This window comes from Boleophthalmus pectinirostris, unplaced genomic scaffold (assembly GCF_026225935.1).
Source record: "Boleophthalmus pectinirostris isolate CB_2022bp ecotype Guang Dong unplaced genomic scaffold, ASM2622593v1 HiC_scaffold_17, whole genome shotgun sequence".
NCBI lineage: Eukaryota > Metazoa > Chordata > Actinopteri > Gobiiformes > Gobiidae > Boleophthalmus > Boleophthalmus pectinirostris.
In genome coordinates this window covers 32,523,444-32,539,115 of record NW_026571115.1, presented here as the reverse complement: position 1 = coordinate 32,539,115, position 15,672 = coordinate 32,523,444, and the positions used below count along the sequence as shown (strand labels likewise).

The 15,672-nt window shown below is 40.5% G+C and overlaps 1 protein-coding gene across 3 annotated transcripts in view; it reads right to left on the bottom strand.

The window, feature by feature from the left end:
* LOC110175789 (E3 ubiquitin-protein ligase SMURF2) overlaps window positions 1-15,672 on the bottom strand; it is a 159,658-nt gene that overhangs the window by 71,362 nt on the left and 72,624 nt on the right. For all 3 annotated transcript variants that reach the window (XM_055152329.1, XM_055152330.1, XM_055152331.1), the window contains exon 2: window positions 13,037-13,075. In XM_055152329.1, the coding sequence (XP_055008304.1) occupies window positions 13,037-13,075 (39 nt within the window). The remainder of the gene's footprint in view (window positions 1-13,036; window positions 13,076-15,672) is intronic.

The window sequence follows — 15,672 nt, the reverse complement described above, 5'->3', positions numbered from 1 at the left end:
GTCACTGGTCAAATAAAACTGGCATGTCTGTCTTTAAAAACGTAAATGTTTGTTGTTTTGTAATGTCACTCTCCTTGTCTGTTTTAAAAATGGACCATGAATCCAAAATAAAGATGAAGATGAATGTAAGATGAATGTAATAATGTCTTGCCAATGATGTGATTACATGTGTGTTTATTTGGTCCAATGGGTAAGAACATTTTTACACATAGCACCGGTTTGTAATGTACTGCATGTGCGCAAAACATGGCAACAGTGCTATAAATATAAATAAATAAAGAGAACGTAACAGAGCGTGTCATAATGAGTCACTAATGCGTTTGAGTGTGTCATTGGGTCAAGCAACACTTCACTTCTTACACTGCTACATCTTTTCTTATTGTTTGTTTTGTAAAAGCAGCCTGTAGAATGTCTGGAGTTTGGAGTCTGGAGTTTTTGCTTATTTTCAGCAGCTATTGTTTGGTTATTCCAAACTACCGCCATTAGACGCGCTCGTAAGTAGGGCTGGGTATCATTAAGAAGCTGCCGATGCGATACATACCTCGATATATAGGCCACGATACGATACATATCTCGATACAGTGAGTTTGCGATTCGAGACGATTCAATAAGCTATATTTCAGTTCGATTCGATACAGTTTAGTAAAAAATAAAGGCTAAATCACGGCTGTGATACTAAAAGTCTTTGTCAAACCACTTTTTCTACAAAGTTAATATAAAACTCAAACATTTTAATTTTCAAAAACTGTGAAAATGTCAAATGTGTCGAATAAACGAGTTTCCTTCCTCTGAACAAGCAACAAAACTGTAGCAGTAACAAAATAATTTAGTAAAATAAACCAAAAAATACTCTTGGTGATATATCGATACAGCAGCCTCACGATATCGATACTGTATCATCACATTAAACGATACGATATATCGATATTTCAATATTTTTGCACACCCCTACTCTAAAGCCTCTAACCGCATCAAAAAACGGCCGCGTGTCCCGCAATCCAGAGCGCCCCATACACGAATCCACTCGGGTGTCCCAGTACGACTTCAGTAAACTACAAAGCCGCGCAGAACACACACGGAGCAGACAGCGACCGCGCGGCGAAAAACACCCACAGACACACTCATCACTCCACGCCGACGAGGAACGGAACGGAGGAACGAACCTGAAAAAGCGAGCGCAATGTGCCGCTTCTAGACACGACTGAACAACTGAGTCACTGCGAACACGCCGACAATCCGTTGGTCCCAGACAGCACCCTCCCTACACGCCACAACTGAACAAAGCCCAGAGTCACCGTGAACACCACAAAACAACAAAACCACTCACCCATCACACTGTTGTGTTTCCTTTAAAGTCCAGTGTGGTTTATTTGTGAAAAAAGTTCAAAAATAGACCATTTAATGACAGTGCGTCTTATAATCCAGAGCGCCTAATAGCCTGGAAAATACGGTATATAAATATTAAAAGACTCATTTTATGCTATTTTCTGATCTACAGTGTGTTCAAATGTTGTTTCCTCATCACAAACATACTGTACCTGGAGTTGTCATAGCCTCAATCTGCACGGAAATGTTAAACAAAAATATCTGCCCTAAGTAAAAACTGTTCAATTTGACAGTCTTCTACTGCTGCTGTAAAAATGGTCCCTGCTAAAGTAAAAAATAAAACGACTGCCCTCTAGTCTGTCCTACAAAGGCAAAAGACCTTAACTCGAGTGTGAAACTGAGAAAAATGACTTTGAAGTAGGCCTGTAACAATAATCAATAAATCAATTAATCGTACGATAACTTTTAACGAGCTCGATAACTTTTCCGGCCGCGATAAATTCTATTTGCATGTTTGTTTGTTTTCCTCGCTCTCAAAGAGATTGAATGTTAGAAAGCTTCTGTCGCTCTCTGACTCCTCTCGTGTTTATCGACACAGCGGATGCACGTGTAGTCTGAGTGCAGAAAGCGCCGCTGTCTGTGCGGTGAACATGAAGTCGCAACAGAAGCTAGAGCCGCTGTCAGAACCAAAACAGTTCATCGCCGTGTGACAAAACAAGTGACGATGCCGAATAAACACTGGTGAGCGCGACACGTCTCAACGGCCACGTGCGTCAAATGCAGCGAGCGCGCAAACGACGAGAAGAAATGTCTCGAACCCCAACAGCCGACATATAAACCCAAACCTGAGCGACACAACTAGCCCCGCCTCCGGGAAGACCCCAAAATCCACTGAAATCCCACAAGACACCGACACGACACCAGACAGGACAGTGGCTCCCTCATAGCGAAACAGGATCCTGTGTCTCGGGTTAATACGAACATTTAAATGACCAAAAACAACGAGGCCACAGCAGCAGCCACAGAGACAGAAGCCACTATAAACTAATGTAAGACAACGAATAAAATGACTTTTAAGGGCAACTTTGTTACAGAAACTTAATAATCCATTTTATTTAATGCTTTGGTTGTATTTGGTTCAACAATGGTTTATTCAACTGCATTTTTGTGAACAAGTCCTTGATGTGAGTCAGACACATTCAGTGTTGGGGAGTAACAGATTACATGTACCGGAGTTACGTAATCAGAGTACAAATTATGAGTAACTGTATTCAGTTACAGATACTGTTTCAATGAGTGGTAATTGGATTACAGTTACTTTGTAATAAATAAATAATATAAAATAATAATAAATGGATTACACGGCGGGATTTTCCTGTTTTCACATTTTAGGCTAAACCAGCACTAAAACCAGAGGTAAACCAGGTCTAAACCAGGACTAAAACCAGGACTAAACCAGGACTAAACCAGGACTAAAACCAGGACTAAAACCAGGACTAAACCAGGACTAAAACCAGGACTAAAACCAGGAGTAAACCAGGTCTAAACCAGGTCTAAACCAGGACTAAACCAGCACTAAAACCAGGTCTAAACCAGGACTAAAACCAGGACTAAAACCAGGAGTAAACCAGGTCTAAACCAGGTCTAAACCAGCACTAAAACCATAAGTAAACCAGGTCTAAACCAGGACTAAACCAGCACTATAACCAGGAGTAAACCAGGTCTAAACCAGGTGTAAACCAGGTCTAAACCAGGTCTAAACCAGGTGTAAACCAGGTCTAAACCAGCACTAAAACCAGGAGTAAACCAGGTCTAAACTAGGACTAAGACCAGCACTAAAACCAGGAGTAAACCAGGTCTAAACCAGGACTAAAACATGATTTAACAGGACTAAACCAAGCCGCACGGACCCTGTCTCCTCCTCTTCTATCAGTAATATTTTAAAACAGTTCAGTAAAGTCTGGGATTTTTATTTTCTTTTATCAGACAAAACTTCTTATGTTACGATTTCCTCGTCTTTGCTTCTCTACAGCAAATCAAGTAATCCAAAGTATTCAGATTACGTTACTCACTTTAAGTAATTTAATGGATTACGTTACAAACTACATTTTGGGGTATGTAATCTGTAATCTGTAGGGGAATACATTTTAAAAGTCACCTTCCCAACACTGGACACATTAGGCTAGTCCTGTATTAACAAGTCTGTTTTTGGTTGTCTTACACTTCCTGTGTTAAATGTTCTTCAGAAAGTAAGGTTTATTGGTCTTTGAAAGGATGTATTTGCATTTTTATTCCATGGTGATTATTATATTAGTTGAAATTGGTCTTGAAATGTCAATATTATCATTTATCGCAATAAATTCTTGGTCAATTAATCATCAGGCAAAATCTGTTATCGTTACAGGCCTATGCACACATGTTTAATGCACAAACCCTGCATATTTAGGCTGAGGAAGCGCTCCACTGTGTTTTTAAAGTCCATACACCTTCACTAGAATCATCATTTGGATCATTTCTTCACAGGAATTTCAAATCTTCATTGAACTAAAGGTAAAAAAAGTAACTTAAAAACTGCTGCTTCGTGAAATTGCAAGGTGGAGCAGAGCATTTTGAGCTTTGGGGATGAGAGAGACTGTCTGGAATGTTCCGCAGTATGGCATTAAACAGCTCTACCTTACATTTATTCAATTACAGGTGGTTTTATAGCTCAAAAATACCTAGAAAAACAAACATTCTGACTGTGAGCGGGGTCGCTTCTCCACAAATTTGACCTGTAGCTTGAGCTGGTTTAGTCTCCACGAACGTAGAAAGGTTTAATGCCATACTGTGAAACATTCCAGACAAAACAATAACACACAGAAAGCAGCTTTGGGTCCAAATGAGATAAAGATGATCAGACGGTGGCACTTGAGCAGGGGCAGCGCACAGTGGGAGCGCGGGCACGTGGGCTGCCTGAGCGTCGGGCCCGGCCGCACTGGTATGACAGGAATGGGCACCGCAGAAACCACCTGAGCGAGCGCAGGACCTTTACATGCTCACTCTCCATGACAGCCCCAAACAAACACACCCAAACACACTCACCGTCCTCACACACTGCGCCGCGCTACACCCACAGCGCCGGACACGCGCTCACCACTCAAACGGCCCCGTACTACGCTGTGTTCCTCATCTGCGTATGTTCTAATGTCGTTTCCTCGTCACAAACAGACTCGGAGTTGTGTTTTGTTTCATTCACACACGTTTAGATATATACATATACGAGAGCTTTCAACATTGGCAGCATTTTCTAAAGCTTTAAGACAGTGGTTATTCAATGGTCAAATATGTCACCATGTTTAACCAATTTATATTTTCTTTTACTTTCAGGGGTTGTTGGTTTAACTCTTGACTCAATTCTTAAACTTCTGACTTTGAACTTTAAATGAACTGTTTGAAACTAATTGTGTGTACAGTGAGTGTGCTGGTGTTGTGTACTTTTGTGTGATTGTTGCTGTACTTTTCCTCGTCCTATAGAAGATTTTACATCAACCTGCCGAGGGACTGAAGACGGAAATTAGCCACGTTGGCTATAATCTTTGCATATCTTCATTTTTAATGTTCATTAATATGTACTGTCCCTTTACAAATAAATAAAATAAGAAATAAGACTGAGTTCTGCGCTGTTCCACCTCGTGATGTCATGTGCATTAGGGCTGGAGTCATTAAGAAGTTGCTGATAAGTTACATTCCTCGATACAGTCAGCTTTCGATTCGATATATGTCAAATTGACTTGATACGGTTCAAAAAAATAAAGGCTAAATCATGGCTGTGGTACTAAATGTCTTTGTTAAACCACTTTTTGTGCAAAGTTAATATGAAAAGCAATGATTTTAATGCTCAGAACAGTGAAAATATCAAATGTGTCGCATAAATTAGTTTCATTCCACTAAACAAGCAACAAAACTGTGGCATGGTAACAAAATAATTTAGTTAAATACACCAAAAAATACTCTTGGCGATATATATCTCGATACAGCAGCCCACAATATCAATACTGTATCATCAAATTAAATTATACGATATATCGATATTTCAATGTTTTTGCACCACCCCTAGTGCTAATACAGATAGTTCTCCACTGTGCCTATGACAAGTTGGACTACTCACTTGACCAAAACACAGTTAAAGGTTGTATGGAGGATTTTTTTTGTTTCATATTGTCAATGATAGATTATAGAGGTGCAGTAGCCCTGTAATTATGATGACCAAAAACAAGAGAATAAAAATTCATCAACTCTGGACATGGTGGGGCTAAACATTTGCCAATAGATAACGACACTGCCTCGTTATCTGTGAGCTGACAGGCTGTCAATCAAACTCCCTACGTTTCTAGCGTAACTGACTTGCCTGCGCTGCCGTTACGTGGTTTACGTACGACTGTCACACAGTCCACAGACGCAAGACGCACAGACGCTGTTTACTCCACCAACGCAACAGTTCTTAGCGGCTTTTTTTGACCTATATCTTCCTCGCAGTTCGCACAAAGTTTGTTGCAATGACGACAAGAATCCAGGAGCAGTTAGCCGCAAAAGAAAGTCCGTTTTTGAGGTCGCTGAAAGAAGAAGACAAGGGGAAAAGCAGCGAAGCCAAACTAAGGTGATTCTTGAAGATTCATTCCAGCGATGGCGCGACTGAAGCAGACGCAGGGTCTAAAGACTGACGCACTGGTCCACAAATTACTCCTGGACAGGAAACTTCTGCTTATTATGAAAACTTACTTTATTTCCAAGAGTTAGTCAAACATTTTTCAGGACACGAATGCGATATCCTATGTCTGAAAACGTAATTTTCAAGGCAAAGAAAGAGTCCGCTTGCTGCTGCGTGTTGTAGCTAGTTCATTCGCATGGAATCTCCGCGCACTCTTCTCTGCTCCCCTTTCCTGCTCCTGTCCCCAGCTGCCCGATCCGCTCTTCCCCCTGCTCCTCACTTCTCCGTCTTGCCTAACCAACACTGTGGTTAATTGTTTACAAGTCATGTGCAGCGCACCGGCTGTAAACAAACCTGTTTCTGGCGTAAAGAGGAGGCGGGAGGAGGCGTTTCTACGTAGGAGCTGTAGGGGAGGGGAGGTGGTTTCACGCATGCGCAACATTTGAAAAAGGACAAACAGTCGCTGGATTTCTCGTTCCTTGGAAAATCCTCTATACAACCTTTAAGATAATTATTAGAGTTGTTCCAATACCATTTTGGGGGGATTTGATCCATTACCGATACTTGGCCTAGTCCAATGAGGTTCATTTGGTCTTTCGATAATTTATGTTATTAGGTTCTTTTTTCAGACCAAGAGTTTGTTTTCATACCTGACAGTTTCGACTGTTCACTAGCGTCTTCCATAGAGTCACAAGATGTTGCTGTGACGTGTCGCTCAGCTGATTTATTCAGGTTGTGGCGCTGTCTTCCTACCGGTGGAGGCAGGATTACAGCGCCATCTACAGTCCGACTTCCTCAGGACAGTATCCCAGGTGTGTGAGAGTAAAAAAGCCCCCTCATCCCGGTTTACAGTCCCATGGGCACGTTTCTGTATTTCGATTGCCTCTTTAATCGGACTGCAGATGGCGCTGTCGTCCTGCCTCCACCGAAAGGAAGCCAGCGCCAAAACCTGTTTAAATTAGTTGATCGGAAAAGACAGATACCTTCTTCAGATACTATAAGCAGCCAGCAAGAAAACGATCACACGAAAATGGCTCCAGGACAAACCTCCTACTGCTTCAGAATGGACTGATATAATCAACGAAATTCAGATTATGGAACGAATAAGATTTTCTTTTCTTTACTCTTCAGACAAAGGAGAACTATATTGGAAAAAGTGTAAATCTTGCAATCAAAACAAAACTTAATGTAAAAATGTTGTATACATCATCTTTGCAGATGTCACTAGTTTGATGGCCTCATATTTTATTTCTATTTATTTTTAATTTTAACCTTTTTTGGTCGGTCTTTTGATTTATTTAGTTTCACAATACTAATAATTTGTGTATGTAAATATGTGATATGTGATATGCATAACTAAAATGTTCTAATAAAAACAAAGTTTTGTTGATCGGACACGTCACAGCAACATCACGTGACTCTGAGGACGACCGAAAGGGAGCAGTCGAAACTGTCAGGCATGAAAACAAACTCTTGGTCTGAAAAAAAGAACCTAAAAACATAGATACTCGGCCTAAGCGAACTCACCAATACTGATACCACATAGTGTGAAGAAGTAGACTAAAGTTACTCAGTTTTGTTACACTACAAGAACAATAAATCAGTCTACTAAAAGGCTAAAATCACAAAAGAAAATCTGTAAGAATAAATGAGATTTTGAGAACTAACATTAAGAGTCAAATATATAATGATCTTGACCATAAGCAGTGCTGATTTAAGCACTTAATACTTTTCTAATTAGTTACTTTCTGCCGCAGTGCATGAATAAAAACAACAGTGAGGCCTGTAAAAACATGCTCATCCCCAGAGCACGTGGATAATTCTGTAGGGGTAAAGCGCTGTCACTGCTGTCGGGCTGCACTCTCCTTAGGTATCCTTTTTTTTGTTTTGTTTTTTTTGGGTAATTCCACTCATTGCCGGAAACTAAACCAGGACTAAAACCAGGACTAAACCAGGACTAAACCAGGACTAAACAGGACTAAAACAGGGCTAAAACCAGGACTAAACCAGGACTAAACCAGGGCTAAAACAGGACTAAACCAGGACTAAACCAGGGCTAAAACAGGACTAAACCAGGACTAAACCAGGGACTAAAACCAGGACTAAACCAGGACTAAACCAGGACTAAACCAGGACTAAACCAGGACTAAACCAGGACTAAACCAGGGCTAAAACCAGGACTAAACCAGGACTAAACCAGGACTAAACCAGGGCTAAAACAGGACTAAACCAGGACTAAACCAGGACTAAACCAGGGCTAAACCAGGACTAAACCAGGACTAAACCAGGACTAAAACAGGACTAAAACAGGACTAAACCAGGACTAAACCAGGACTAAACAGGGCTAAAACAGGACTAAAACAGGACTAAAACAGGACTAAACCAGGGCTAAACCAGGACTAAACCAGGGCTAAAACAGGACTAAAACAGGACTAAAACAGGACTAAACCAGGACTAAACCAGGACTAAACCAGGGCTAAAACAGGACTAAAACAGGACTAAACCAGGGCTAAACCAGGACTCAAACAGGACTAAACCAGGACTAAACCAGGACTAAACCAGGGCTAAAACAGGACTAAAACAGGACTAAAACAGGACTAAACCAGGGACTAAACCAGGGACTAAACCAGGGCTAAACCAGGACTAAACCAGGACTAAACCAGGACTAAACCAGGACTAAACCAGGACTAAACCATGCTGCACGGATGTGTCTCCTCTTCTATCAATAATATTTTGAATACGGTTAAGTAAAGACTGGGCTTTTTTATTTTCTTTTAGTAGACAAAACATCTTATGTTACGATATCCTGGTCTTTCAAGTCAATAATCAAGTAATCCAAAGTATTCAGATTACGTTACTCACTTTAAGTAATTGAATAGATTCTGTTACAAACTACATTTTGGTGTATGTAATCTGTAATCTGTAGGGGAATACATTTTAAAAGTAAACTTCCCAACACTGTCAGCATGCAAAAACCCCACAGATACACAACTGGACAGGAAGTAGTGAAGTGAACTATTGTTGAAATAGAAGAGCACTGAAGCAAAGGTGACAAGATATTTAAGACTCAAAACTGGGACACACCCGGTTTGGGATGGTTGGCATAAATAAAACTTTGAAAAGACATCGTCCATTCTCAACTCGAGTCTGGGTCATAATCTGATGGATTTTATCGGTAAAATAGTAAAAATGAATGACAATATATCCCCTCTTTACTGTTGGTGGGGATCAGTTTGGTCAAAATAGAGACACTTGGGACATTTCTTGTAAAAAAAACTGGGACAAATCAGCGGTTTTGTATAAATCTGCTGGGACAGGGGACTCAAAAGTGGGACTGTCCCGGGTAAATACGCACGTCCGGTCACTTTACCTTGAAGCTTGAGACGTGTCTGCGGATTTACGCATCGTGATTAAAAGCACGACTTGTTATAAGGGCTTGGTAGGTGCTGGCGCTCCTTTTACGCATTATGGCTCATCTATTTTTATGATTAATTATGTTTGTTCTGTGGCGTGACTGATTGCGCTGCTGTAATCCATGGCGTGCTCCCTCGGCTCCTCTCTCTCTGCACCCGCCTCGCCCTCCCCACACCTCCTTATGTGTGTGTGTGTGTGTGTGTGTGTGTGAGAGAGCGGACAGTGTGTGTTGTTTTTATTGTTGTCTATAATTGCATTGTATCGTTTCTGTAAATCAGGGACTGCAGATGGACACTAGATATTTAACTCTAATCTGTTCCGTAACATCTCTGTTTATTTTTTATGAGCTTAATGTTTCTGTACATTGTCCCTTCAAATAAACATTAAAACTAATGTCACTGGATTACAGTTACTTTGTTTAAATAAATCGATTACACAGCGGTATTTTCCTGTTTTCACATTTTAGGCTATATTCCACTCATTGCCAGAAACTAAACCAGGTCTAAACTAGATCTAAACTAGATCTAAACCAGGACTAAAACCAGGACTAAACCAAGACTAAAACCGGGTCTAAACTAGATCTAAACCAGGACTAAAACCAGGACTAAACCAAGACTAAAACCGGGTCTAAACTAGATCTAAACTAGATCTAAACCAGGACTAAAACCAGGACTAAACCAAGACTAAAACCGGGTCTAAACTAGATCTAAACCAGGACTAAAACCAGGACTAAACCAAGACTAAAACCGGGTCTAAACTGGATCTAAACTAGATCTAAACCAGGACTAAAACCAGGACTAAACCAAGACTAAAACCAGGTCTAAACTAGATCTAAACCAGGACTAAAACCAGGACTAAACCAAGACTAAAACCGGGTCTAAACTAGATCTAAACCAGGACTAAAACCAGGACTAAACCAAGACTAAAACTGGGTCTAAACTTGATCTAAACTAGATCTAAACATTCACATTTTAGGCTATATTCCACTCATTGCCAGAAACTAAACCAGGTCTGAACTAGATCTTAACCAGGTCTAAACCAGGACTAAAACAGGATTTAACAGGACTTAACCAGGTCTAAACCAGGTCTAAATCATGCTGCGTGGACCGTGTCTCCTCGTCTTCTATCAATAATATTTTTAATACGGTTCAGTAAAGTCTGGGCTTTTTTATTTTCTTTTATCAGACAAAACACCTTATGTTACGATTTCCTCATCTTTGTTTCTCTACAGCAAATCAAGTAATCCAAAGTATTCAGATTACGTTACTCACTTTAAGTAATTTAATGGATTACATTACAAACTACATTTTGGTGTATGTAATCTGTAATGTGTAGGGGAAAACATTTTAAAAGTCACCTTCCCAACACTGGGCATGGCTCTGATTTCTGAAGTTGGCATCTTGTGTTTAACCCACAGACTGTATAAAAAAGTGGACTAAGGCTAAAGAATCACTGTGTTATCATACTGGAAACGATCTGCGCCCAGACACGTCGTTTCTGCGTCCGCAAGTCTTTCCTGTCCACACAGCTTTGAGCATATTTGTTTACGTTTTACATAAATGAAATTTAAAACCACATGGATAATTTGCATGAACTGAGCACTCAAAAAAACAGGTTCAGCTTCTGTCGGACTAAAGGACACGACTCAGTGGAATATGAGTGTTGTTTCTGTGACAGAGGGGTGTTCTGCTGATGGTGAGTCTGTTCTGTGTTTCTGTCGCGTTGGAGATGGTTCATGTTAAACTTTTCAGAGATTATACGTCTGCAGGTCGTACACACAGACCGTTTTTATGAATGAACATATATTCTAGCCTCTTAACGTTTTGGAGGTGAATTACTTCGCGGCGCACAGACCTACATCAGAGTATCAGCGTTTTCAGGCGTCCACACAGTGTCGGATCTGATCTCAGATGAATTCGTGGGAGCTGGCGACACCAGATCGTTCCGTCTCTGGAGCCGTTTTCAATTAGATTAGTGTGGATGAACACTGCATCCGCAACGAAAACGACTCGAATACGTGCTAGTGTGGACGGGGCCTGAGTGAGTGTGACATCACCGACAGCATCACTCAAATGAAGCTTGCGATGCTCATGGTTACAGGGGTGAATTTGGAGCCAGGCTTTGTGTTATGAATAAGATTTTTTTGATGAACAAAATAATGAAAAAAAACAACAACTAAACACTAGGATCATGCAGAGCGAGTTAATACAAACATTTTAAGCCCAAAATGCCGAGGCTCACTGCAGCAGTTACAGAGAGAAGAGCCACAATATTCCAATTTAAGTCAATGAGAGCCAGGGTCAAAAGGAGCCGCATGTGAGCTTCCTATTTGGTAAACTATATCCATCTATATATACAGGACAGCCAGTTTCATATGGTTTAACCTGATGAAACTGGCTGTCCTGATTTCCTCTTTTCTTTTGATCAGTTCAGGTTATGGTCAGTTTCTTGTGGATCAGTAAAGTTTGTCTCATGAATTAAAGGTCCTACATTACACAAAATTGACTCTTGTGAGCTTTAAGCCATGTTAGAATGTCGTTACCTCCTCGAAAACAGACCTGCAGTTGTGTTTTGATTGAGTGACGCTTTATTATTAGTGTTATGTTTACTGTATCTAACTGTTTTATGTTTATTGAATGCTAAGTTACATCATCTAGTGGTCGCTTTAGTTTATTCCTGTGATAATAATAGTAGAAGAAGAATGTTAGACAGGAAGTTGTTGTTCAGGCCTCTCTCCTCCAAAATGGCCGCCCTTTGGTTCTGTTGAGTCTTTTTGGTGTTTGTTCAAGCATCGTCTGTGAGTATTACATGGTGAAACATGATTGTACACCTTTAATATTGCCTTTTGTGTTAGAAATGTAAAAGTTAGCACGTTTTTGGTACACCATTATTATGCAAATTAGTCCGCGATTCATATGCTAATTTCGCTATGCTAACCGTTATGCTAACTGCCTAAATTCATTGACTGTTACTTTAATTGTTGGTGCTTTTTGTAATTTGTAATTTATTTGGCACATATATTAATGGCTATTTTTGTATGTGTTTGCTGTTGTAGTTTCACGGGACAAAGAACCAGTAAATTTCACCAAAGCCAGCCGCTCTCTGTGAAGTTCTTCTGGGTCTACGTTTAACTGTTTGGATAGCTAGTGCAGCATCTAGCAAGGCCATTTACAATTAGTGTGTCTACATCTCCAAAGCTCGAAATGCTCTGTTCCACCTTGCGATGTCACGTAGTTAACAGGTATTATTTTTTACCTTTAGTTCAGTCAAGATTGGCAATTTCAGGGCTGAAATTATCCAAATGATTCTAGTGAAGGTGTGTGAAGTTTAAAAACACAGTGGAGCACTTCCTGTACATGACATAACAAGGTGGAACAGAGTATTTTCAGTTTGAGATCAGAAGTCAGCCAAAACATGCAGGGTTTTGTGTGTAAAAAATGTGTGAATGAAAAAAAAAAAAACAACTCCAAGTCTGTTTGTGATGAGGAAACTGCATTTTATCACAGATTGAAAAATAGCATAATATTGGACCTTTAATAAAAAAACAAAGCATAAATAAATGACTAAAATCAAGTATCGCAAAGAGTAAACAGAAAAAAAGTTACTTACGGAAAAAGTCCTTCTTGGCCAGGTTCTTGGCGCAGAGAACTGGAAAAGAGAAGAAGATGCCCTTGATTAATCAGCTGTCAGTTATTTTGCTTACTTTTTAATCATGTAAAAAGATAAAATGCACAGCGTAAGCAGCCATCATTTATACATGACACCAACAAATGCATATGAAAAACTCTGTCCAAGTCATAACGCTTATAGACCTTTTTCACAACGGCCGCAAGAGTCGCACTGTAGGTTTGTGAAACTTCCGGTTGATGCTTTTCTGTGGCAAAATATCAGTGGAAATGTATTACGTAAAAAATTATCTAATGCACTTTTAACCATAGGCATGCTGCTTGACGTTTTTGGGTTTTTTTTGTTGCTATACTTCACTTGCTCCAACAGAGGGCACAAGACGGACTAAAAGTAACAGACCTTTTTCACAACGGCCGGAAGATTCACACTGTAGGTTTGAGGAACTTCCGGTTTCTGGTTTTCTGTGGCAAAATGTCTCTGGAAATGTCTCATGTTTTTCTCCACCGGCTTCATAAATCTACATCTGCGATCAACACCAAATCTTCAACCAACAAGGTCCACAAAGGATAAACATTCTAACATGAAGAATTTATCCACAACTATCAAGGTAAGAAAGATGAAAACTTAAAGGCGAACAGCTCCGACGGATTAATGAACAACTGAACAAAACTAATGTTCTAGTATTCTAGAGATGTCTCGCATTCAAACTGCACAAATCTATCTACCGTATTTTACAGTCGCTTTAGTCGCTCTGGGTTATAAGGCGCACTGTCATTAAATGGTCTATTTTCGAACTTTTTTCACAAATAAACCGCGTGGGACTTTAAAGGAAACACAACAGTGTGATGGGTGAGTGGTTTTGTTTGTTCGTTCACGGTGACTCTGGGCTTTGTTCAGTTGTGGCGTGTAGGGAGGTGCTGTCTGGGACCAACGGATTGTCGGCGTGTTCGCAGTGACTCAGTTGTTCAGTCGTGTCTAGAAGCGGCACATTGCGCTCGCTTTTTCGGTTCGTTCCTCCGTTCCGTTTCTCGTCGGCGTGGAGTGATGAGTGTGTCTGTCGTTGTGCGGTCGCTGTCTGCTCCGTGTGTGTTTGTGTGTTCTGCAGGTGGTGCGGATTTGTAGTTTACTGAAGTCGTGCTGGGACACCTGAGTGGATTCGTGTATAGGGCGCTCTGGATTGTGGGGCACGCAGTCGTTTTTTGATGCGGTTAGTGGCTTAAGAGCGCGTCTAATATGTTTTATTCATGACCATAACTTTAGTTTTGCTCAGTAGTTCACTAATGCGTCGTCGTTGTTCTCCTTAAAGTTTTCGTCTTTCTTCCCTTGATAGTTGTGGATAACTTCTTCATGTTTCATCCTTTGTGGACCTTGTTGGTTGAAGATTTGGTGATGGGGCAGATTTATGAAGCTGATGGAGGAAACACCAGACATTTACACACACATTTTGCTGGAAGTTCTGCAAACCTACAGCCGCCGTTGTGAAAAAGGTTTATAACACATTCGCATTTTCTCAGTTAGTTTAACACTTTAGTCTGTTTGACACCCTCTGCTGGAGCGAGTGAAGTATTTAGAAAAAAATGAAAACAACTTAGCAGCACGGCCATTGTATCCCCAGGTTTGACTACCCCAAATTTAAGACTTTTTCGAGACCACTTAAATGAAAATTAAGACCAATATCGCACCCATTATGCGGGCGAAAAACACCAGATCCAGTTCGATTAATGACCAACCAACTACTGCATCTAGACTCTAAGAGTCGCTGTGGATTAAACCTGCACTTCCCCATGATCATTCAACTTCTTCCTCCGCTCTACTGATTGTTTACTCATTGCCGCCGGTGCCAGAAACCAAAGTATTGTTTGCTCATACTCCAAATTCGACATTCATTCACGTGATTTCACATTGTTGTTGTTTTTTTCTTCTTCCATTTAACATCGCAGCCCAGTTGAGTTTACAAAAAAATAGGCTAATGAAATTTAAGACCTTTGTGAAAAAAATAAGACTTGGACAACATAATTTAAGACTTTTTAAGGCCTTAATTTAGGGACATGAAATTTAAGACCTTTTTAAGACTTTTAAGACCCCAGTTTTCGGTTGTGGGTCTGTCACCTTCTTGTTTCTTCGGATACGTCATTGCTCTGCCTGGAATGTTCCACAGTGTGACATTAACCAGCTCTACTTTACATTTATTCAATTACAAGTGACTTTACAGCTCAAAAATATCTAGAAAAACCACATTCTGACTGTGAACGGGGTCGCCTCTCCACCGATCTGACCTGTAACTTGGTCCGGTTTGCTCACGATGACGACAAAAAGGTTTAAATCCACACTCTGAAACATTTCTGACAAAGCAACGACATCTCCTCTGCCAGAAAAGTTACACAATGCAGCTTTAACTTGTTAATATCAACGCACAAACACAGTAGCGGCACTTCCTGTCCAAACGGAACCTCGCCAAATGAGATTACTCGCTCGATTTAGCGCAGTATCCCGTTCTCGTAAGTTAACCGCGTTTAAGGATTTCGGATAATTAAAGGAGAAGATGGGAAAAACGTTTCTAAATTTCAGTAATCCTCGGCTTCCCCTTTAACTCGTGCCATATTGGCGGCGGCAGCAGT